The sequence below is a fragment of the Maniola jurtina genome, chromosome 12, assembly GCF_905333055.1.
Source record: "Maniola jurtina chromosome 12, ilManJurt1.1, whole genome shotgun sequence".
Lineage (NCBI taxonomy): Eukaryota > Metazoa > Arthropoda > Insecta > Lepidoptera > Nymphalidae > Maniola > Maniola jurtina.
The window spans coordinates 9,746,477-9,771,167 of NC_060040.1; the positions used below are offsets into that span (position 1 = coordinate 9,746,477).

General features: G+C 36.6%; 4 protein-coding genes across 4 annotated transcripts; all 4 read left to right on the top strand.

The window, feature by feature from the left end:
- Positions 1-407: 407 nt before the first annotated feature.
- On the top strand, positions 408-1,298 carry LOC123870489. Its single transcript, XM_045913816.1, has 2 exons — positions 408-419; positions 747-1,298. The coding sequence occupies exons 1-2, from the start codon at positions 408-410 to the stop codon at positions 1,296-1,298; spliced, it is 564 nt and encodes a 187-aa protein (XP_045769772.1).
- A 4,774-nt stretch (positions 1,299-6,072) lies between these two features.
- Positions 6,073-7,054, top strand: LOC123869998 (cuticle protein 16.5-like). Its single transcript, XM_045913145.1, has 2 exons — positions 6,073-6,104; positions 6,433-7,054. Exons 1-2 carry the CDS (start codon positions 6,093-6,095, stop codon positions 7,021-7,023), a joined length of 603 nt encoding a protein of 200 aa, XP_045769101.1. The 5' UTR covers positions 6,073-6,092; the 3' UTR covers positions 7,024-7,054.
- Positions 7,055-9,296: 2,242 nt separating this feature from the next.
- On the top strand, positions 9,297-14,492 carry LOC123870490 (pupal cuticle protein G1A-like). The gene is made up of 4 exons (XM_045913817.1): positions 9,297-9,308; positions 9,639-10,225; positions 13,450-13,627; positions 14,013-14,492. The coding sequence occupies exons 1-4, from the start codon at positions 9,297-9,299 to the stop codon at positions 14,457-14,459; spliced, it is 1,224 nt and encodes a 407-aa protein (XP_045769773.1). The 3' UTR covers positions 14,460-14,492.
- A 2,804-nt stretch (positions 14,493-17,296) lies between these two features.
- LOC123869999 (pupal cuticle protein C1B-like) lies at positions 17,297-18,444 on the top strand. The gene is made up of 2 exons (XM_045913146.1): positions 17,297-17,308; positions 17,908-18,444. Exons 1-2 carry the CDS (start codon positions 17,297-17,299, stop codon positions 18,442-18,444), a joined length of 549 nt encoding a protein of 182 aa, XP_045769102.1.
- The last annotated feature ends 6,247 nt before the right edge of the window (positions 18,445-24,691 follow it).

A 24,691-nucleotide genomic window follows, 5' to 3' on the forward strand; every position in this document is an offset into this window, starting at 1 on the left:
AAACTGGAAGTCATTCATTAGAAATCACGCATTTTTAATACTTAATGAGATAATCGTAACTGGTAGAGTTCACAATTAGAATTAGGTTCATCTAGAACTCACAGCTGAGATTATGCTATTGAAAAACACAAAAATACATACCTACATCATTAAAAATTCCGCAGAATTATACCTTTTACTTATTTTGGAACGTGCGTTGAATATAGCTAAAGGCAGAGTTAAAAGGTCAGGACTGGTTTTGGTCTTAAAAACAAGCCATGTAAAAGCAGTTTTTTTTACAAAAAAGGCTGGATGTAGGTAGATGAAGTAAGATTAATTCTACGCGGTTACATGATACATCGTATAAAAAGCATGACTTTTGAAAGGACGTCGTCACTTTATAAACTGGGCCTGAATAAGAAATTAAAATGATTGATAAGGTAATATTATAATTTTAAGTATGTTCCGGTAGTACAAATGACTGAACTGACTGACAAAACAACTAAATATCGCAAGCGATCTGAATGATTGTAACTGGGAGCTTTCTTTAAACTATCTTATAAGCGGGATCACAATGTTAATAGAAATAAAAGTATTTAGCGGCAATTTATTCTTTCAATGACCCCTTCCATCTTCTAAGACTAGTTTTCTATTTGTGCATGTAATTATTAATATAAATAAATAAAGAATCGCTATTGTAACGTCATACGATCGAAAATATAGATGCTTTTGTAACATTTATCATCAAAGACTTTTCCAAATTGCAGATAGTCACCGTATTGGCTTGCTTGTCCTTTGCCTATACGGATGTCATCTCTACACAGTACTCTTCGCCAACCGCAGGATTCTACTCTTCAATCGACAATCGCCCAGGTACCAGAAGAGCGTATCCAACGACTCCTGCTCCGATATATGAAGACAATATGGAAGGCTTGCCAATCCAGTCAACGTCACAACAGTCGCAATTTTTCCATGTTTTGAACACTCCGTATCCAAGCGAAAGTAGATCCGACAGAATTGTGAATACAGGCACCCGTACTCCGTACTTATCTCAAGCGATACAAAATCGCGTGTTATTCCAACCCGCGTACAATCCACCACAAGCAATCAATACAAATACAGGACCTATGACTTTCACTACTCATACCCATTCACGCCCATTAGTCAATTCATACTCTGGCCCCGTTGTTGCGACAACATATGGACACCCTGCTTTTTCTTTACATAGTCCAGCTACTATCTCTTATTCAGAATCCCCTGTAACGTCCCATAGCATATATTATGGCGGTCAAGGCTCAAGCTTTTCCAGATACTATTAAGTATTTGGATATACGTGGCAAATAATCCATATCAATACAATCATCCTAATATTATAAATGCAAAGGTGTGTCTGTCTGTCTGTTAGTTTTTAACGCTCTTTCCGTTAAACTGATTTTGACGGGTACATAGATAGCTTGTATCCCGGGGAAGGACATAGGATAGGATTTTTGTCACGGAAAATTAAAGTGTTCCTACAGGATTCTTAAAGAACCTAAATCCACGTAGATGAAGTCGCGAGCATAATCTAGAATTTAATATATTTGAAGTTTTCATGGTATGCGCGACTGACATCTTAATTAAGTTTTATTTATGTTGATGCTATGTTAAGTGTTTTTATAGTGTAGCTATTTAAATAAATTATGTCTAGATTTTGTACAATAAACACGTGTTTTATTTATATGTATAAGTACCAAATCCATAAAAAAAGTGAAACATAATATTACTTCAATACTTGAGATCAAAAGGGTCATCCATCAGACAAGATTACATCTTCAATAAATAAAGCCATAAAAATTAATCCCCATAAGGAATTAAGTACTTTTATGTACCTACCTACTCTTATAAAAATTATTATAACTCTTGAAAATCAATAAAAATTTCTAAAATAATAATAAGTAGGCACTTTATTAATATCCGAATACAAAATTACTGCTCTACATTTAGCTAAGTAATTGCATAACTTAACATCCATAAAGAAACCGGCCTTTGAAAAAAAAAATTACACACGTTCGTCTCGACGTTTTGTCTTTTAAGCACGTGCTTAAAATGTACACTACTGAATAATCAACCTTGTTGTATGGAAGTAGAGTTAACAATTCTTTGTTATTGTATCGGCACACGTACGAAGGTGTTGTGATGTTGACGTGTATGTCAAACAAAGCAGCGGTACAGTGTGTAGGTATTTATATGGTGTGTTATTTGTTTTACTGTAACCTGTCTAGTCTAGTTTAGTTTCATGAGGGCGAGGCACGATTGACCTGACCGGGAGTATTGCAAAACGACAACACACGGGTCTTTCATATTGGCATACCTACATTCTTCCTAGTAACCCTGTCACAATCCTTATTGTAGAGGGTGGTGTCCTATCGTATTGATCACACAGTGGTATGGTTTTGGGATGGAGGCTCGCAGAACCTTTCTACTAACTAAGAATACTATGTACAGTACAACCAAATTAATAATGCGCATGCAGTTCCAATCCGATCAGATATTCCGAATCATTGAATCGTAAGAGCCCTAAACAATGCACTTGCATTTTGCACCTTGTTGTAAACAAATAGGAGTCAATATCATGTGTATCATACGACCGTTGCCGAACAGTGACGAAGATTTCTATGCGCATTATTAATTTGGTTGTACTGTACTGCTATTTTCTTTAGTTTATTGCACAACCAATATGTAATACAAAATAGGGGCATCATAAGGCTCTAGAATATTATTTCCCAGATATTCCGACTCAGATCAACGGCTATTAAATGTCAGATGTTAGTGATAGTAACTGGATCGAAGACGGCTCTCCGAGTCACGGACTATGTAAATCGCCAAACTATTTCAAATATCCTTTGGGATGATGTTAATCCGCCTTCAGATACCTAGTAAATTCGGAATTGTCTAGTATGCCCTAGGTGGTTTAAACGTAAATCGTCATCAACCGTCTCTTGACTCTTGTAGAGACTTCCACTTGCCACGGTTTTGCGTCGCCTGAATCCAGCGACTCCTTGCGATTCTTTTGATATCGTCCACTTAGCGGGGGGTCCGTCACGCAGCTCTTTCTGTTGCAAAGTTACCATTCCAGCATCTTGGGACCCCAATGACCATTGGTTTTTCGAACTATGTGCCCCGTCCATTGCCACTTCAGCTTCACGAACCGTTGGACAAAGTCAGAGCAAAATTAGCTACCAGCGTCAAAAATTTCGGGAAACCCGAATTTGAATAAAGTCATCTGGGCACCTACCAGAATACGGGTCTTTCATGTTATGACAAAGAAAACTTTTGTGGGAATTCAATCGAATGTTAACTAATTTTGAAAGTATCACATGCTCGATTTATGTACCTATATGTATTTCAAATATCTCGTAATTAAAAATGGCGTAAACTATTCAATTAAATTACAAGTAATAGGATATGAGTCATTCGTTATACAAGAAGTGTGAAAGACTTATGCAGTTTGGTGCCTACTTAAAAATAATGCTTAATATCTTGTTATCTCTACTTGTTACGGTATCATTACATTAGGGATAGACTTTAAATCACCAAGGAACCAGCATCCAGACTGTTAAAGATTTTAACCACCAAAACAATGTCACTCTTAATCTTTGCCATGTCGATCTTATTGTGCAAAACCCACTTTACTCTTTTTCCTCTTTATAAATTGATATTATAAAATGATAACTGTTTGTTCCTTTCTTTATCTACTTTCATAAGGGCCGAGTTTTTTAATAATTCTTCTCGTAAGGAGGGGAATTGCTTCAACTTGTATAAAAATTTACCTACCACTTTATCCCAAACAACCTACCTACTCATATTCTATCGATACTCTATTCAGAATTAAGCTACATAATTATATATTCTGGACCAAGAATCTTAGGACAAAAACTAGTCTATGCTTATATTTTAATTCCGAAAGTAAGAATATCATTTTCTATTACCTTTTTCTATTACATTTCACTTTACGTCAAACTGAAATGTTTTCTTTGAATTTGGCACATTTGCTTGGCTAATCTATACCTGAAGAAGAGACATATAAGATACTTTTCAACCGGCGAAATCAAAGGATTCCTAGAGTATTTTAAATAAGCCTCAATTCAATCTAACTCACGTGCAAAAGCTACTAGGTACACTATAAAAATGGATCAACTAAAATTCTACGCTACAACGATGCGTTAAGCCTTCGACATTGATCTACATTTCGCACTTGAAAATATCACTTTCAAAACGACCATGAGTCACATCATTTAACATCGCTATTACTGCGTCATAATCCTCAATGCTCAAGGTCGTGCCCCGTTTCAATAATCACATAATAGCGAGCGCATTTCCCTGAGAAAAATCTCGGGGAAAAATGCGGTGAGCTCTTACACCTTGCCGCATACTACGAACGATTTCATAGTTTAATCGTCGCGGACATCATCTAGTAATTGAAGGGGTGAGTGTAACAAGTGTAAATTAAAAATTTATAACACCCCGGCAAGTGAAGGTTATAGTAACTAGAAAAGAGCTGATAACTTTCAAACGACTGAACCGATTTTCTTGGATTATAGCTAAGAACACCCTCGATCAAGCCACCTTTCAAACAAAAAAAACTAAATTAAAATCGGTTCATTAGTTTAGGAGCTACGATGTCACAGACAGATACACAGATACACACGTCAAACTTATAACACCTCTCTTTTTTGGTTGGGGGTTAAAAAGGGTTCAACTCCACAAATTACTCGAAATCAAGTTATTGGTATCGTTGAATTCATCTTTCGATTTCCTATCTTATAATGTAGGTCACATTGTAGAAAATTCAATAAATACGAAGATATTTCGGATTAAAAGGATACAATTCATTTTGCCGGTCTGAAGGAAAAACGATTTAATGAATGAAATTAATAACTGGGAGCATTGACCTCTATTCTACGCTGGACTTGCGATTGCCGACCTGTTTTATGAACAATATAATTAGATTCCTACCTATGAAAATTTCAACTCCCTACATAACAACCTATTACAGACCTCCATATCCCTGACAGACATTCGGACGGACAGACTGCGGAGGCTTAGTAATAGAGTGGAGTTGACACCCTTTGGGTACGGAAACCAGTAACTATAATTTTGTATGGCACACGTCTTGAAACGTCAGTCATTGAGAGCATTATATGTATAGGACTCTCAGGCATGTAGGCTTTCTCACGATGCTCTTATTCGCCGTTAAAGCAAGTCATATTTAAAACGGACGTAACTTCAAAAAATAAGTGCGTACCCGGGATCGAACCCCCGATCCTTCAAATAGGCGGCCGATGTAGGAACTACTTTGTAACTAAGTATACTACATTATTATTAATAACTGTACCTACCATTATCTGAATCATAAGTTAGAAATTAGTAGGTCATGATTTCATGAATAATATTATAAGTACTCGTATAAAAATAAATTATGCCTATTTTGGACTACAAAGTAAAAAGCTATGCTAAAGCGCGCGTAGCAAATTAAACGTACCTGTAAGAAAACTAGTGACTCACCCCGACCTCTCACGGATAGCGTAAAGTATCTATGAACAAATTTGATTTCCGATCGGTAGAAATTTTACATAATCATAAAGTATTATAGTCTACTTATATGTCACATACCTACAATATTTTTAATTACGTAAATTTTATCAGAGAAATCTGTTGGGTAGCTCGATTTTCATCGATTTAATAAAAATTAGGTAGGTACCAGCATACAGTTCCGAAAATTTACGCTGAACTTCAATAAATTATACACCTAAACCTTGCTCATGAATCGATGTATCAACTTGTGAAAAATCATCAGTAGGACAGTTCTATTACAGTAGACACATCTATGCTGAAAACTGAATAAATTATTATCTACGGTAGTTTCGCACGTACAGACAGATAGACGCTGCAGTGGAACTTTGTTATAAAATATAGTGATGTTGACATCCGTAACAGGGTTCTAATGTCCTAGAACGAGGCGCAAGCTGCGTTTGCGCACGATGCGTCGCACGGGGGTACAAATTGTGAATGGTATAAAAGCACGCGCACGCGTTCTAACCATATCACTTACCTAGTGGACTTAATATCATAAAATGGCAGCTAAGGTAAAAACAAATATTATAAGAATATATTTTATAATATTTCCTACAATTTCTTTATCAAAATCAGTTTAATTGCAGATTACAAACACTCGTATGAATAAAGATAAAATATCTAATGACATTTTCCTACAAGATAACTTAGCTCAAAAAGTTATCATAAATGATCATTAATTAGATGATTTTCTTAAATCAGATTCCTATTTAAAATCAATATAAAAATGTCTAAGTTTAATTTTACATGAACTACGAATAAGTAATTGAAATAAAGATGAAGACGTTTTGGTGGGTTAATAGACGTAATAATAAAGTGGATAATTTTTCTTCGTTACAGATTCTATTATTCCTGTGCGCGGTAGCGACCGCCCGCGCTGGTGGCTTATACGGCGCTTCATACGCCGCCGCCCCAGTAGCCTCATACGCTACATACTCAGCTGCTCCAGCTTACTCCACTTACGCCGCACCTGCCATCTCATCTTACGCCGTGCCCGCTGTGCAGTCGTACGCCGCTCCCGCCTACACCTCGTACGCCGCTGCCCCCGTAGCGTACTCCGCCCCCGTCGTCAAGGCCGTCGCACCCGCAGTGTCCTCCGTGTCATCATACTCCAGCCACACATCCCACGGCACACCCGTGATCGCTAAAGCCATCGCTCCCGTCGCGACTTACGCTGCAGCACCCGCAATCTCTACATACGCCGCCGCGCCCGCTTACTCCGCGTATGCCGCACCTGCAGCGTACTCGACTTACGCCGCCGCTCCCGTGTCTTATGCGGCCCACGCTGCCCCTGTCGCCACTTACGCCGCTGCACCCGTCCTGAAATCGGTGGCTTACTCTGCTGGACCAGCGGTCGCGTACGGTTCATATGGCGGCTATGGCTCATACGGCGGCTATGGCTACAACAGCGGCTACGGTCACGGCTGGTGATCACTTTACCAATGTGTACAAATCTAGTTATTAATATTATGTAATGTGTATATATATTTTGTATTTATTTCAAAAAAAAACACAATGCGAATAAAATTTTAAAAATATCATAATATTTATCTTCTTTTTATTAAAAATCAACTAAACTACTAAAAACCCTAGAACAAAGAAGTCATAAACAATAACTTGAATTACCTGTAATTAATAACAATTAAATTGTACCATTGCTGTTTGAAACCATCTGGATTTAGTAATCTTTAGTAGATCTTTTTTAAAGATAAATTAATTTGCCCTAAACAAAGGTTATTAGGTGCATCGAATGAACGAAATTCAACGCATAAATTTAAGCAGTATGTAAAAAAACATATTTCTATGGAAAATCACTAACTGATAAGAGAGTATTTATATTTTTGCTTTAGTTTAACCTTCTGAAACATATTTATCAAATCTCTTGAGTAAGGTATTATTTTGCACAGCTCTATACAAAAGCTTTCTTCTTGGTGAACTTCGAACGATCTTTACTTGGCGGAGAAGGAAACTATTTATGGTAGGTATCTAAATAATGTCGTAGGCTAAGAGAAAAATTAGACAAATCGGAAGGTGTCAATTTTAATACATCAGATTTTTTCAAACATCATCGATGTAACATAAGATTAGATCAAATATCTTGAATAGGATTGAGATCGGTCCCTATCATCAAATTCGATCGTACTACGTACTTTAGACTTATCTAATATTGACGTGACTAATTAAGACTGACTAATTAAGTGACTGATCTCAGTCAGATACACACGTCAAACTTATAACACCCCTCTTTTTGGGTCGGGGGTTAAAAAGGGTTCAACTCCACAAATTTCTATCGAAATCAAGTTATTTGTATCGTTGAATTCATCTTTCGATTTCATATCTTATAATGTAGGTCATGTAGTAGAAAATTCAATAAATACGACGATATTTCGGATCAAAAGGATTTAGTTCATTTTGCATAACCATCTGGATGAAAAACTGTATAATGAATAATTAATAATAATTGGGAGCATTGACCTCTACTTATATTCTACGCTGGACTTGCGATTGCCGACTTGTTTTGGAAACAATATAAATAAATTCCTACACATTTTGTGAAAATTTCAACTCCCTACATACTTAATACCTATTACAGACCTCCATATCCCTGACAGATATTCGGACGGACAAACTGCGGAGGCTTAGTAATAGAGTGGAGTTGACACCCTTTGGGTACGGAAACCAGTAACTACAATTTTGTATGGCACACGTCTTGCAACGTCAGTCATTGAGAACATTATATAGGACTCTCAGGCATGTAGGTTTTCTCACGATGTTTTTATTCGCCGTTAAAGCAAGTCATATATAAAACGGATGTAACTTCTAAAAATAAGTGCGTACCCGGGATCGAACCCCCGATCCTTCAAATAGGAGGCCGATGTCTTAGTCAGCGTCGCTATACCAAATTTGAAAACTACTTTGTAACTAAGTACGTACTACATTATTATTAATAACTCTGTACCTTAACCAGATCTGAATCATAAGTTAGAAATTAGTAGGTCATGATTTCATGAATAATATGATAAGTACCTACTCGTATAAAAATAAATTATGCCCATTTTGGATAACAAAGTAAAAAGCTATGCTAAAACGCGCGTAGCAAATTAAATGTACCTATAAGAAAACTAGTGACTCACCCCGACCTCTCACGGATGGCGTAAAGTATCTTTGAACAAATTTGATTTCCGATCGGTAAAAATTTTACATAATGATAAAGTATTTATATATTATAGTCTACTTATATGTTACATACAATATTTTTTGTTACGTAATTTGTTAGAGAAATGCTTGGGTAGCTAGATTTTCATCGATTTAATAAAAATTAGGTAGGTACCAGCATACAGTTCCGAAAATTTACGCTGAACTTCAATAAATTATACACCTAAACCTTGCTCATGAATCGATGTATCAACTTGTGAAAAATCATCAGTAGGACAGTTCTATTACAGTAGACACATCTATGCTGAAAACTGAATAAATTATTATCTACGGTAGTTTCGCACGTACAGACAGATAGACGCTGCAGTGGAACTTTGTTATAAAATATAGTGATGTTGACATCCGTAACAGGGTTCTAATGTCCTAGAACGAGGCGCAAGCTGCGTTTGCGCACGATGCGTCGCACGGGGGTACAAATTGTGAATGGTATAAAAGCACGCGCACGCGTTCTAACCATATCACTTACCTAGTGGACTTAATATCATAAAATGGCAGCTAAGGTAAAAACAAATATTATAAAAATATATTTTATAATATTTTAATTTCTTTATCAAAATCAGTTTAATTGCAGATTACAAACACTCGTATGAATAAAGATAAAATATCTAATGACATATTCCTGCAAGATGACTTAGCTCAAAATGTTATCATAAATGATCATTAATTAAATGATTTACTCAAATCAGATTCCTATTTAAAATCAATATAAAAAAGTCTAAGTTTAATTTTACATGAACTACGAATAAGTAATTGAAATAAGAAAAAAGATGAAGACGATTCGGTGGGTTAATAGACGTAATAATAAAGTGGATAATTTTTCTTCGTTACAGATTCTATTATTCCTGTGTACGGTAGCGACCGCCCGCGCTGGTGGCTTATACGGCGCTTCATACGCCGCCGCCCCAGTAGCCTCATACGCTACATACTCAGCTGCTCCAGCTTACTCCACTTACGCCGCACCTGCCATCTCATCTTACGCCGTGCCCGCTGTGCAGTCGTACGCCGCTCCCGCCTACACCTCGTACGCCGCTGCCCCCGTAGCGTACTCTGCCCCCGTCGTCAAGGCCGTCGCACCCGCAGTGTCCTCCGTGTCATCTTACTCCAGCCACACATCCCACGGCACCCCCGTGATCGCTAAAGCCATCGCTCCCGTCGCGACTTACGCTGCAGCACCCGCAATCTCTACATACGCCGCCGCGCCCGCTTACTCCGCGTATGCCGCACCTGCAGCGTACTCGACTTACGCCGCCGCTCCCGTGTCTTACGCGGCCCACGCTGCCCCCGTCGCCACTTACGCCGCAGCACCCGTCCTGAAATCGGTAGCTTACTCTGCTGGACCAGCGGTCGCGTACGGTTCATATGGCGGCTATGGCTCATACGGCGGCTATGGCTACAACAGCGGCTACGGTCACGGCTGGTGATCACTTTACCAATGTGTACAAATCTAGTTATTAATATTAAGTAATGTGTATATATATTTTGTATTTATTTCAAAAAAAAAACACAATGCGAATAAAATTTTAAAAATATCATATTATTTATCTTCTTTTTATTAAAAAACAACTAAACTACTAAAAACCCTAGAACAAAGAAGTCATAAACAATAACTTGAATTACCTGTAATTAATAACAATTAAATTTACTATTGCTGTTTGAAACCATCTGGATTTAGTAATTACACTATGATCTTTTTTAAATATAAACTAATTTGCCCTAAACAAAGGTTATTAGGTGCATTGAATGAATAAAAAAATCATATTTCTATGGAAAATCACTAACTGATAAAAGAGTATTTATATTTTTGCTTTAGTTTAACCTTCTGAAACATATTTATCAAATCTCTTGAGTAAGGTAGTATTATTTTGCACAGCTCTATACAAAAGCTTTCTTCTTGGCGAACTTCGAACGATCTTTACTTGGCGGAGCAGAAAACTATTTATGGTAGGTGTCTAAATAATGTCGCAGGCTAAGAGAAAAATTAGACAAATCGGAAGGTGTCAATTTTAACACATCAGATTTTTTCAAACATCATCGATGTAACATCAAATTGGATCAAATATCTAGAATAGGATTGAGATCGGTCCTAACATCAAATTCGATCATACTACATACTTACGACTTATCTAATATTGACGTGACTGACTAATGAAGTGACTGATCACAGTCAGCGCACAGCCTATCGCTATAGTATATAGTGTATCGCATAGTTATATCGCTGAATTTCGCTGTAAGACTCTTCTTATGACGCGGTAATTAGAGTGTAAAAATTTGTGTGAAAATCATTTTTCAAGTTATATACTTGAAAATTGGTATTTGAACTAGTAATCGGTTGTTTCTTACACTTGTTTCAAGTTTTCAAGAATTCCACCCCCTCACCGATTTTTGGAGCTGGAGTGGGTCAGGTAGTATTAAGTAAGCATATTATAACCAAATAAAGAAAAGTGCCAAGTTAATCTTTTCCGATCTTCCTGTAACACTAAATTTTTTTTTACAAAAAAGCGGATTTTGCTACTAGCCTGCGACCATATTACCCAGCTTTACACTGGCTAGTGGTTTCTGTACAAAAGCCTTTGTCCTCTGTCCTCTCTTCAATCCCGCTTCCTTATCTGATGCGGCCACCGAGATGCGCCATTCCTATTGCATCCCTTAATAAATTTTCTTGGGCTTCCTAACTTTAGCTAATAATAATTTAATTTAATTATATATGTATCGCCTGTTATTTAATTATTGTACTGTGTGTTTCCATAAAATAAATAAATTAAATTAAATTAATTAGCGAATGGCTTTATTTATTATTATTTTCATTTATTTAATGATCAGTTTGTACTTGAACACTGATTAGGTAGGTACCTATAATTTTGCTCTTGACACTCTGTGACTATGATCTCACCTTGTGGTGTTTGATTATGCATTCTTGAAGTCACACTTGAAGCCGGCTAAGCTGGAAGAAAAATATGTTAATTTTTTATCGATTTTCACATGGCATGGTATCTTTTTTTCGTGGGGAAAATCCTCATGGATAACGCTGCGCTCGAGGAGGCACGGATTCATACCAAGTTAAACCCCATGGTGTCCCGTCGCCTGGTAGCTGGGCTACGAACCGAACTCGATCGCGCAGCCCAGCCAGCGGCGTCTGCAGAGGTCACAGAGAATTTATTTCGTTGCGGCTACATCAAGGTTAAAGTCAATATCCAACAACGCCATAATTATCGCGATATTCAACGCGTTAAACCGAGTGACCTCACTTGAACGGTTAACATCTAATGCCAATTGAATTGGGGTTAAAACTGTCTAACGCAAAACGGCATTGTAAATGCCGTAGTACGTTAATCGTGGCTACATCTACGTTTAATAGGAAACGCCGTTGAACATCACGTTTCTGGCCGTTAATATTGCCGGGATATCAGTAGCAGACGTAGACCTACCTGTGGGACTAATAAAATGTCCCTAGACACTCTGAGGCTCACCAGGAACACAATGTCATACCCGCAACTATGAATCGTCTTGTAAGACGACCAGATTAGAGCCGACTTAGAAATTCTAATCTAATCTAATCTAAATTAGCCTGTGCTGTCCCACATCTAGGCAAAGGCCTCCCTCCGATTTTTCCACCATTCCCTATTCCGTGCCTCCGCGGGCCACGTAACTGTAAAATTTAGTTCATCAACTTAGAAATTATAAATTTTCAAATTATCCCTACCAGGAATCAAACCCGGGACCTCTAAGCACACATTTATAAGACGACAGCACTAAAAAACTGCGTGAAGGAGGTAGTGGTTGGTACCGATGCATATCTTTCCGAGCATGAAAATTGAAATAGATACCTTTTGCAGAGAAAACAAGAATTTCATTTGGTTGATTTTGTTTTATCGAAGGCATTTACGCGTAGGTACTGGGTAGGTACCTAATGAAATGCTTAGAACAATAACGATTACGTATCGATAGCTACTAGAACTTTTTTTCTCTCATACTCATACCTATTCGTAATTGCAAAGGATGTAAATTGACATTTATTAGTAAGTGAACCGGAAGTAATACATTGACTGAGGCTAAGATTAACATACTCGTATGGCAATTGAACATAGTAATAACAATTTTAACATCTCAACTAAACCTTTGCCCGAATTCAATAAACCTTGCAATAGACATATAAATTGTCTGTAGTTTAAATATAGGAAATTAATGTATCTTTGTTTGTTTATTTGTCCCTTATGTGTTCCTACACCATGCATCCGATTGCGATGAATGTACACTGTTGTTGTTTAATCTTGCGGAAAGGTTTCCGTCATAGTATCATTAAGATTACAATATTACGTAAATTCCACATTCGATGCTAGTTTTAAGGTTGCGAACCATGTGTATGACGTCACATCTGTGAATTTCATACAAGCTCTCTTACTAAACAAGTTTTTTGGCGTTTGATAAAAAGTCGCTAATTTGACTAGTTCCCACTTAGTTATCATCCCTATTAGTAAGTCAGTCACACTTGATCAAATCTTCCAGTATTTAACTTCTTGACTACGTCCTCTTCTACTATCTACTTAAGTAATAAAATTAACAAAAACGATTTTTGAAAGGATAAAGGGTTATAAGAGTAAGGTTATCATTTTGAATATGAACTGAATGTTGTGACTTGTGAAGTTTGGACCGACCTACAGCCTTGACACTGAATAAAAGCGCCCACGGCGATGGCACACGAAACGAGTACACTATAAATGTCAATACCAACACTTACCGGCTATGCTATATAAAAGCATCTGCTGTAGGATCCATATTCATTCCAACCACAACAACGGAACAAGCAAACATGTACACAAAGGTAGGAACTGTGCTTTTGTTTACAAAAATAGATCATGAAATTCAATATTTCAGTTGAATCAAAATAGATCACCTTTCATCACTATCGATAAAATTGTCATCATCATTATCATCATCAACTGATAGACATAAGTCTCTTATATGGATCATATACCATGATCTTGCACCGCCTGAAATCCAGCGGCTTCCTGCGACTCGCTTGATATTATTCGTCCACCTAGTGGGGAGGTCACCTAGCGCTTTCCGATGCGAGGTTGCCGTTCCAGTACCTTGGGACCCTAAAGTCTCTCGATTTTTCGAACTATGTGCCCTGCCCATTCAAACTTCAGCTTCACAAACCGCGGTAAAATTGTATTTTGGTCTAATTATGTTTTGTACATTTCTAGGTCGTAATCTTCATGTGCGCCGCGGGCATCGCCTCCGCTGGCAACCTCCTCCACGCTGCACCAGTCGCCTACAGCAGCGCTCCCGCAGTGTCCTACCAAACCATCTCTACCCACTCCGCGCCCGCCGTCGCTACATACTCCGCACCAGCCATCGCTGCTTACTCCTCACCCTACGTAACGAAGACGATCGGCGCCCCTGTCTCTTACTCGTCCGTGGCTCATCCCGCCGTGTCCTACTCATCAGTCGCCCACGCTTCCCCAGTAGCGTACTCCAGCCCCGTCTACGCTAAGACCATCGCCGCTCCCGTTGCCACTTACGCCGCGGCTGCTCCCGCTTACTCCACTTACGCCGCTGCACCCGTACTGAAGTCCGCTATCACTTACTCCGCCGCACCCGCAGTCTCTCACGTCTCGTACTCCGGCTTAGGTGCTACCTACGCATGGTAAACAATTAAATAAAAATAATGATGTACATAGGCTTTATTATGTTTATTTTAACTTATTGAAGTTTTTATAATAAAAGAAATAATGATAATATTTTTTTTACTCGCCTCTATTAATTTTAGATACCTATAATATCTTGGCACTTCGTCAAAATCAGTTAAACAATGTGCCGTGAATAGCTAGCAGACAGATAGATGGACAACACACTTTCGCATTCATAATATTATTGGTATGGATAGGATACGGATAAATATCTACACTAACGACGAGTTGTTCGAAAATAAATTCAATAACTCAAAATTTAAAAAACCCCCGACACAAAAACCTCTAAAAGAAAACTAGAAAAGAGCTTATAACTTTCAAACGACTGAACTGATTTACTTCGATTATAGCTTAGAACACTCTCGATTAAAAACAAAATTAAAATCGGTTCATTCGTTTAGGAGCTACGATGCCACAGACAGATACACAGACACGCCCATAAACTTATAACACCCCTCTTTTTGGTCGGGGGTTAAAAATTTAAATGGAAAGTAAACTTAATTACAAGAATTCTATTGAGTATCAGCGTATGTAGATCCGTTGACACTGTAGCAGGGTGAACTAGAGTGATGGAACTTTCGGTCTGATCCTGAATCGACGATAAGCCAAATGGGTGACGTGAAATCCTAGGAAAAATAAGCTATTCATAGGCTATCTAGCATCAAAATGTAGGAACATTTGACGCCTGCCAGTGACGTCGAAGCCTCAACGTTTTGTCACAAGTTCCCAACTGTCCTGAATAAAGCTGCTGGAAGGTGGTCGGTTACAGGATGTCTGTTTTTATCGTTTGTTCGTTAAATGGGTAGATATTTTTATTTTAAAATCCATAAGAGAGTTTCTTAGACAGTTTAAAAAAACTGGTACAGTACATATTATATTTGTTTGTAGAACGTGTAATATGACTGGTTAATACATACTTTCAAATGAGAACCAAACTACGTTTGTATGCAAATCGCTTGAGTTACTTCTTTTAATAATGGTACTTAAATAAAAATCGGACAAATGCAAGTCGTAATCGCACACGAAGGGTTTATTAATTTTCCATTATATTTCCACGTCCATATTTTTAAAGTTTTATTTTTTAACGGAGGCCTTTTTGAAATTCAACATCTTAGTTCACGTTATATAGCGGCAATAGAAATAAATACACACTTTGTAAAAATTTCAACTCTCCACCTGATAAAGTTCATGAAATACAGCCCGCTGAACGACAGATGTACGGATGGATAGACGGACGGACAGCGGAAACTTAGTAATAGAGTCCCATAAGCACCCGTTAAATGAGTCAGGATATATTTATACCTACTTATAAATTGTTATGTTATATTCTAAAAAACGAATTTGTTTTTTACATTTAAAAACGATTCTTCGATGTTTCGTATTCAAAATGTTGTTTAAAAAATACTCTCTATATTCTAAAATATAAAGCCTCTAGCGAGGGCAAACATGATACCAAGCCATGAGCCAAACAAAAAGTTTGACTTTGTTTTGTCTTCCAATACAAAACAATTTTTTGTAAAAATAAATGCATGCAGCATGGCAGTCTATGTTAGGCTTTTTCAGATCAGTCCTTACCACCAGTACATTATATACTAGTGCAAATAGGCACAAGGAAAATTCTGATCACGTATAGTGCTACTAGGTGGGAAGTACTTACTAGTACTTCCTATTTCTAAGCTAACAATCGAAAAAGTGTAAATTAAAAATTTATAACACCCCCGAACAGTGAAGGTTACAGTAACTAGAAAAGAGCTGATAACTTTCAAACGGTTAAACTGATTTTCTTGGATTATAGCTAAGAACACTCTTGATCAAGCCACCTTCCAAACAAAAAAAAATAATTAATCAAAATCGGTTCATTAGTTTAGGAGCTACGATGCCACAGACAGATACACAGATACACGTCAAACTTATAGCACCCCTCTTTTTGGGTCGGGGGTTAATAAAAAAAATAAAAAAATACAAAATAGGTACATAGTTCAATCTGTATCTTCTAAACTGCTAGGAGAGCGCCAATGCAATGTTTGTTAAATTACACATAAAGCTACCAATGGGTGGCGCTGTAGAACTTAACATCGTGCTTAATCAGCGGGTAGGTTTGCATATAAACTGAGATGGAAATTTAAGCAACTCGATCCGCAACCCTAAATTTTTGGCTTGATACTTCTGGTAAGTATCAATTTTCAAATTATAGTTATCGATGGGTAGTTAACGATAACGGATAAAATGTGCCATGTGTGTCCGTCTGTCTGTCTGTCTGTCACAGTCAATTATTTCAGAAACTATTAAAGCTATCGACATGATTTTAAAAAATACATTTTTTTAAATTGAATCCAAGAGAGGGGTCCGGGGGGGGGGGGGGGAGGGATAACTGTTCCGAGTGAGATATCATTTGAAAGGGCTTTACTTGTACATTCTAAAACAGATTTTAATTATTTTTATGTAGAGTTTTTATTTTTTAATTTATCGTGCAAAAGGTCGAAAAAAAATACTGTGTCACCACCCTTATCTCCCCTGTAAAATTACTTTGAATTGCGGACATTGGAAAAACTAATTTTGGAGGGCATTGAAAGTTTCCTTAATATTCAACCATACAATTCCAACTTCATGATTATAATGAATCGAATGATCCGAGGTGGACCTTGACACTGAAAAAGAATTCGCCCGCAGCAATGCACGAAGCATTAATTAAGCAGCTAGGTACATCGTGAATGTCAAGACTTGCTTCGAACAACCATATAAAAGCATCTCAAGTTGATCCCAAAATCATTCCAACAGCAACCACGGAACAAACAATCATGTACACCAAGGTACAATAACGGAAATTTATATTGTGCTAATATTAGTACCTAGGACCAGGATCAAAGTGCCCACGAAAAGTGTAGTTCGCGACTAAGTTTTCCTCACTTTCTACATCGCGAATTTTAGAACTTGAGTGATTGAGTGTAATGTCATCGTTATTGTGCATTGTGCCATCTACTTTGTAGAAACCTCCAAAATAGTCTACTGTGGAGAAACACATTTGTGCTATATCCCATAGTAGAGACTACTTAGTGACTATGACTATGAAAGAAATGTGTGGCTTTAGAGAGACTAATATTAAGTATTAGATGATGTTGCGACTTCGTCCGCATGATTTAAGTTTTTAAAATCCCGTGGGAACTCTTAAAAATGGGATAAAAAGTCGCTTATGAGTTAAATTCGAGTTAAGCTATCTCCGTTCCAAATTTCAGCCAAATCAGTCAATATGGCGTGATGGAGTAACAAACATCAAAACTTTTATAATATTAAATTAGGATTTATAATATATTTATAATAAATTTATAATATTAAATTAGGATTTAGTTTTTCCTCTATTCATCACTTATTCGCAATTACATGTTGTTAATTTTATTTATTTCTCCACCAGGTCGTAATCTTCATGTGCGCCGCGGGCATCGCCTCCGCTGGCAACCTCCTCCACGCTGCACCAGTTGCGTACAGCTCGCCAGTCTCCTCCGTGTCCTACTCATCACAAACCACTGCTCACGCTGCACCCGTCGCATACGCTGCAGCACCCGTCGTTGCCAAGACAATCTCTCCTGCAGTGTCCTACCAAACCATCTCTACCCACTCTGCGCCCGCCGTTGCTACATACTCCGCACCAGCCGTCGCTGCTTACTCCTCACCCTACGTAACTAGGACGATCGGCGCCCCTGTCTCTTACTCGTCCGTGGCTCACCCCGCCGTGTCCTACTCATCAGTCGGCCACGCTGGCCCAGTGGCGTACTCCAGCCCCGTCTACGCTAAGACCATCGCCGCTCCCGTTGCCACTTACGCCGCTGCTGCTCCCGCTTACTCCACTTACGCCGCTGCACCCGTATTGAAATCCGCCATCACTTACTCCGCCGCGCCCGCGGTCTCTCACGTCACTTACTCCGGTTTGGGAGTCAACTACGGATGGTAAAAAGTTAATTTAATTGATAGCCAAATATGTAAATAAATTACTCTGTTGACCTTAACTTATTGAAATGAACTTAAATTATTTTTAAGCAGTCAATAAACATATAAGTAAAAATATATTTTTTTCTTTTACACATCAATCTGCATCAATAATAGCTTATGAGGTGACGTTAGTAACGACCTCCCTGGCGCAGTGGTAAGCGCTGTGGTCTTATTAGTGGGAGATCCCGGGTTCGATTCCCAGCAGGAGTTTGGAATTTTGTAATTTCTCCGGTCTGGTCTGGTGGGCTTCGGCCGTGGCTGATTACCACCCTACCGGCAAAGCCGTGCCACCAAGTAATTAGCGTTCCGGAGCGACGCCGTGTAATAGAAACCAAAGAGGTATGGGTTTAATAAAAACTGCATATCCCTTCCAGGTTAGCAAGCTTCCATCTTAGACCAGGTGAGATTGTAGTCAAGGGCTAACTTGTAATGGAATAAATAAATAAATTAAAAATATTAAATTGATTTCCTTTTATGAGCAAAAATAAATTACAACGATAACGAATCTTTATTAACTACGTTTCATGGTTTAAAGATAATATTCTCATGATCAGGAAGAACCATTACAATGGATAAGTTGATGCGATAATATCTAGCAGTGAACTGTGCTAACGGTCATTAGCTAGTCTTACAAAGTAAATAATTAAAGCGAAAAAACCAACCAAGTGCGAGTCAGACTTTGTGCGCACCGAGGGTTCCGTACTCGGGTATTTTTCCGACATTTTGCACAATAAATCAAAAACTATTATGCATAAATATAGAATAAAATCTGTTTTAGAATGTACAGATAAAGCCTTTTAATACGCTCCACTTTGTAGGTATAGTTCTTACTTTGAAAATTGAAAATACTATATTCATTTGTTCATGAATATACATTTTAATTTTTTTCTGTGATGTAACCACAAATTCACGTTTTCGGATTGTTTCCTTTACTTGTGCTATAATACCTACTTGCCAAATTTAATGATTCTAGATCAACGGAAAGTGCCATATAGGTTTTCTCGACAGACACGACAGACGGACAGACGTACTAACGGACAGACAGAGAGACAACATAGTGATCCTATAAGGGTTCCGTTTTTCCTTTTGAGGCTCGGAACCCTAAAACTCCTTCAAGTTCGACTTCTGACAGAAGGGTTCCGCATAACTAGTTCAGTATCCACTCCGGTCTATTCCGACGTTGTATGAATTGACTGCTACATTATGTACACTTGTAGCCATCGATGTCTTGTGTAGCCTTTAAGGCTCGATGACACTGGGCTAATTTACGAGCTGCTAGTCGGCGAGTTTAAAAGCAATTGAAGGCAAAAATAAAATCAATTAAAGACAGGCCAACACGCCAGCGAATGGCGAGTAAATTAGCCCGGCTTTCTATTTTTCAAGCAGCGTTTTTACAATCTGATAATCAAAAGCAGATTGTGAAAAAGCTCGATGACACGTGGCGAGTTTACAAGTTACAAGGCAGCGAGTTCGCTAGCAGCTTGTAAACTCGCCCCGTGTCATCGAGGCTTAAATAGTAGGAGCGCGGAGCGGGCCTGCCGGACAGCCTCTGGTCTATCAACTCTGGTGACATGGACAAGTAGGTAGTAATATAATTTACTACTAGTAGAAACTGCTAACGTGTCAAAAGTTAATTAATTATAATGCGATTAGAAAATGACCCTATTACAGCTGCCTATTGCCATATTTTTGAAAAAACTATGGCAATGAGCAGCAATAATTTAAAAAAAAGTATAACCACTCATTAACCAGTGTAATTTGAGATTCTAAGGATACCTCATAATATATCCAAATCTGTTGGGGCATTTAAAAGCTATATCTTACAAATCTAGCGTAGCCATAAATCTCTAAGGGAGTTGGCTAACTCCCGGATTATGCCATTTCGCTGCGATATATATGAATACATATAAGATGACCATACAAAAGGAATGTAGAGGGTTCATCCCTCTTCACTTTTTTTTTGGCAGTCGTGGTAATTCAGTTTTCAGGTATGTAGGTATTATATTTGTTAAAATGACTAAATATTACCTTTCACCCACACAATGCGCGGTAAAATAATAGTACGTATTCGTAGATAAATTTTGTTGCAGTGATTGTAAACTGCATGCGATTTCGACGTGAATGGCCAGTTTTTCGCCAAAAAAACATCAGAGCAATATTTAAACCAAATAAATTTACGAATTTTGCATAGCAGGCACTACAGTAATAATGAGCGGTATTTTAAAACGATTTCCATTTTTCATTCTATTCGCCCATTCTTTATTTCTGATAGAATTTAATAGCATGATAAGCCCTACCTTGGTCAGCTCACTACATTTTTAAATCGTTTGTGGGAATGAGTGTAATCTTTTATAATAAATTCCGCTATCAATTTAAGACTTGCCTATCACTAGTTTATATTTAAATTATGCTCCGAGAAAGCATAATATTACATTCATAATATTACAGAATCGAAGATTTGTAATTGATAAAATGACGATTCAAAAGTACTCAGGTATGTTTTGTAAAAGTTTATACTTATAAATAAAAAATCTATATTTTTGTCTATAATGTGTTTATTTTATGAAGGACAAGCGACTTACGATATGGCAAGACACCGTAAGAAAAGAAGATTCTACTAAGAAGAAAGAGCCGCGAATCTCAACTTTGTTAATACTGTTGGCAACAACTCGTTCTCACGTTCGGTGTTGCTTGGTGTTGGTGGTTATGCTGTGGTCGTGACGTCAGAGCCCCCTCCATCGAGACGAAAAAGATGGCGCTAGGGCGAGGACGTGGCGTGGAACGACAAGCTTCAGTTGCTGTTTGCGCTCCAACCGATTCACATTGCATTATACGGGTTGATTTTACTATCTGAGACTTTAATTGTTTACATCAGAAGTGTGTAGTAACTTACGCTTTGAGGAAAAATCGGTCGAAACGCAAACGTACTTTTCCACCTAGAGGTCTTCAAGTGCCAGGACACCGTCGGCCGCGATGGAAACGTAATAAGGTATCTCGTAAAGATACCGAAACTGTGAGTACTTTGAATAATTATTAAAGATTAAGTGAATATGGTTTAAATTACTAAATCGTATTCTCAAACTTTTGTATAGTCAGGTGAGATAATTCGTTACTAAACTAAGTTGAAGGTATCAGCTAAAAGTCTGGCACGATTTAATATTGCGTACAGTCTATAAGTGGTCCTCGTGGGAATAGTGATCGGTAAACGAAATTGTCTTTTAGTTCCAAATTCAAAGGAATATGTTTTAAAATGGTTAATTTTTAGTTTGTTCGAATTTTATTTTGGAACTAAATGTTAAATTCACGTTTGTCTCAACTTTTTTTTCGAACAAAATATTATTTAAATTATAGTGGGTCAATTATTATAGTAGAATCAGTAATATACGTCCTTAGAAGATAATAATTTAAAAACGTGTGACTATTGAGCTTGTTATTTACATAGAAGTTTTTATAATAAAAATATTAAACATGTGGGTAGTATACGTGACGAACAAGTTAAAATGTTATAGTGGTAGTGGTAAAAGTAATCAAAGAATGTCTTAGGTTAGTCAAACTTCACAAGTGAAATGTTAGCTCAGATATAAATCATGATAACCAATCCCGAACTCGTATACTGAAATGAAATGAAATTTATTTATTTGCTGAATATCAGTTGTTGAGTTCAAAATTATAACTAAGCAGCGACCTTCATATTCTATTTCATAAGCATGCAAATATTTAATACTCATCAGGAATAATCCGTACAAATAATCCTGATGAGACCAAAAAGTGAATTAATTTCTATGGTAACATGTCTCTTAATTAAATGTCAATATTAATATTATAATAATAAGTTATTATATTAATTGTAAGTAAATGTTACATAATATATGGGGTTAAAAAGTGTATATTTTTGAAACATGTCACGAGGCGTTTAGAGATACCGGAAGTAGTTGTCCGCGCATATCAAAATCGTCAGTAAAGGGATTTCAGTTTAAAAACATTTATTTATCAATAAAGAGCATAACAGTCCTTTTAAATATCAGGAATTACAGCTATTTACATTTTACAATGGTAGGTACTTACGCACATGATAACAAGTATCCATTTTAGTACTTCATATTATCTACATTGAATAATTGTGTGGGTAAGTAATAACATCCATACGTTTACAATACTAGTTTTTAGGGAAGTTTTCGTAATTGTTCTTCTTTTAAAGCATAATTGGGAGTGTATATATCCTGTTATTATTTTCCTGATAGGAATACAAGTTTGAAGCGCGTACGAGTGACTTATATTTAGAATTTTCGTATCTTTATAGAGGTAATTCTTTATTCTTTCTTTATTTGCATTCATGTCTTACATCATAAATAAAAAAATATCATAATATTACAACATGAAACCCCGTTGGGGCGTTGCAAAGTAAAACATATGTAAATAATCAAAGGTAATATTACAATTCTTATGAAATATGAAATATGAATAGCAAAAATTATGAATTAATTATATGGTCATTAAATAAAAATAAAATAAAAAGGTCACATATAAATAAAGACTATGGGAGTTTTCAAATTATGTCCTATTATAATTAATCAGACTTTAAAAAAAAAGTACTTACAAATAAAAAGTGGTTAACAAAGTTATTACAATTTTTTTATATCGTATTATCGTATAATTGAGGTATATTCATTCAATAGTTCATGCACACTGTAGTAACATTTTTGGATTAGCCATTTTTTTAGTTTTGTTTAAATATTGTTTCTTTTGTTTCATCTATTATTATTGCTATACAGGTTATTTAAATCAGTAAATATTTAAAAAAGAGCCTTTGTTGCAGTTTTAAATAAGTACTGTACAGGTTTACCTTAGTGCTACCTAAGTAAATAATTAATTAGATAGATAATAACTTTAAATTATTACAGTAAAGATTATTTACATATGAAGTTTTAGTTTTATTTTTTTATATTCTGCGTGATCATCGACATAAGCATCCCCTTTTCGATATAATATTCAATATACAATAGAATAGAATAGAATAGACTAGACTAGAATAGAATATGATATAATATAAAAGAATAGAATATAATATAATAATTCAAGTAAACTTTTACAAATGCTTTTGAATCGTCAAAATAATTTACCATGCATTACAATATGATGTTTGACTAGAGCGTTATAATATTAGGGCGTACTTTTGGCATACAAGATGAATAATTTTACGTAAGGTTTCTATTTAAAGATAAAGCTGAATTTTTTTGTTGATACAAGGGTTTTAGCAAAATTACAAAAAGGTAATAAAAAAAAAAAATGTGTTAACATTCCTTTTGATTCAATTGCGTTAAGCGAATTTATTTTTAGGTTATAGGTATGTACCTATTGGGTACTAGGGAGTAATAACTTGCTTGGACGGAATGTAACAGAGTGATCCGATTTGGTTTATCCCCGAGAAAAGTAATGTAATAGTAGTAGACTCGTATACACATTGACCTCTGAAAGCATTTTAGCTATTTTTTGTACATCCAAACAGAGAACCGTTTTGTATACATGTACAAGTCAATTAGATTGAACTAGAACGAAGGTAAAAGGATTGTACATTATATTTTAATAAAATAGACACAGACAGACTAGTAACGATGAAAGTAATATTTCTCTTCAGAGTTAGAACTAGTGCCTGTAGTTAGTCTGTTCAATTCAAAAGTTTTGTTGCATTTGTTGGGTACCTGCTTCAAAAACAAATAATAATTACGGATTGTGGTGTGTATAATATGATAATGAAGCTTTATTTAGTTTGTGAAGTTATAGTATATCGTTAATAATGCAAATTAGAATAATATTTAAAAAAATAACTATGATTTATGTTGGTAGTTAATACCTAATATTACAAATTTGGGTAAAAGCTTCACATTTGCGTTGAACAAAAAAATATTCTTGTCCGGATAGCTAAGTGGGTATTATTAACTTGAGAAATTTTCATTAAAAAGATTACAATAAGAGGGTAGACAAATGCAACATTTTTATGCTCTCAGCTGCAATTCTGTGCTATAATCAGGACGGGCCGAAAATAATAAAGAGTGACAGTAAGAGTATATTGTGCGAATAGAAATATTAAATAGCATACAGTGGCAGTAGATGAATTCCCTGCGCGAATGGACAGATGAATGAGTTAAAAAGAAAGTCTTGGTTTTGGCAGTGGCATGCATCGGTGTCGCTCATAATCCATGACTCTCTGT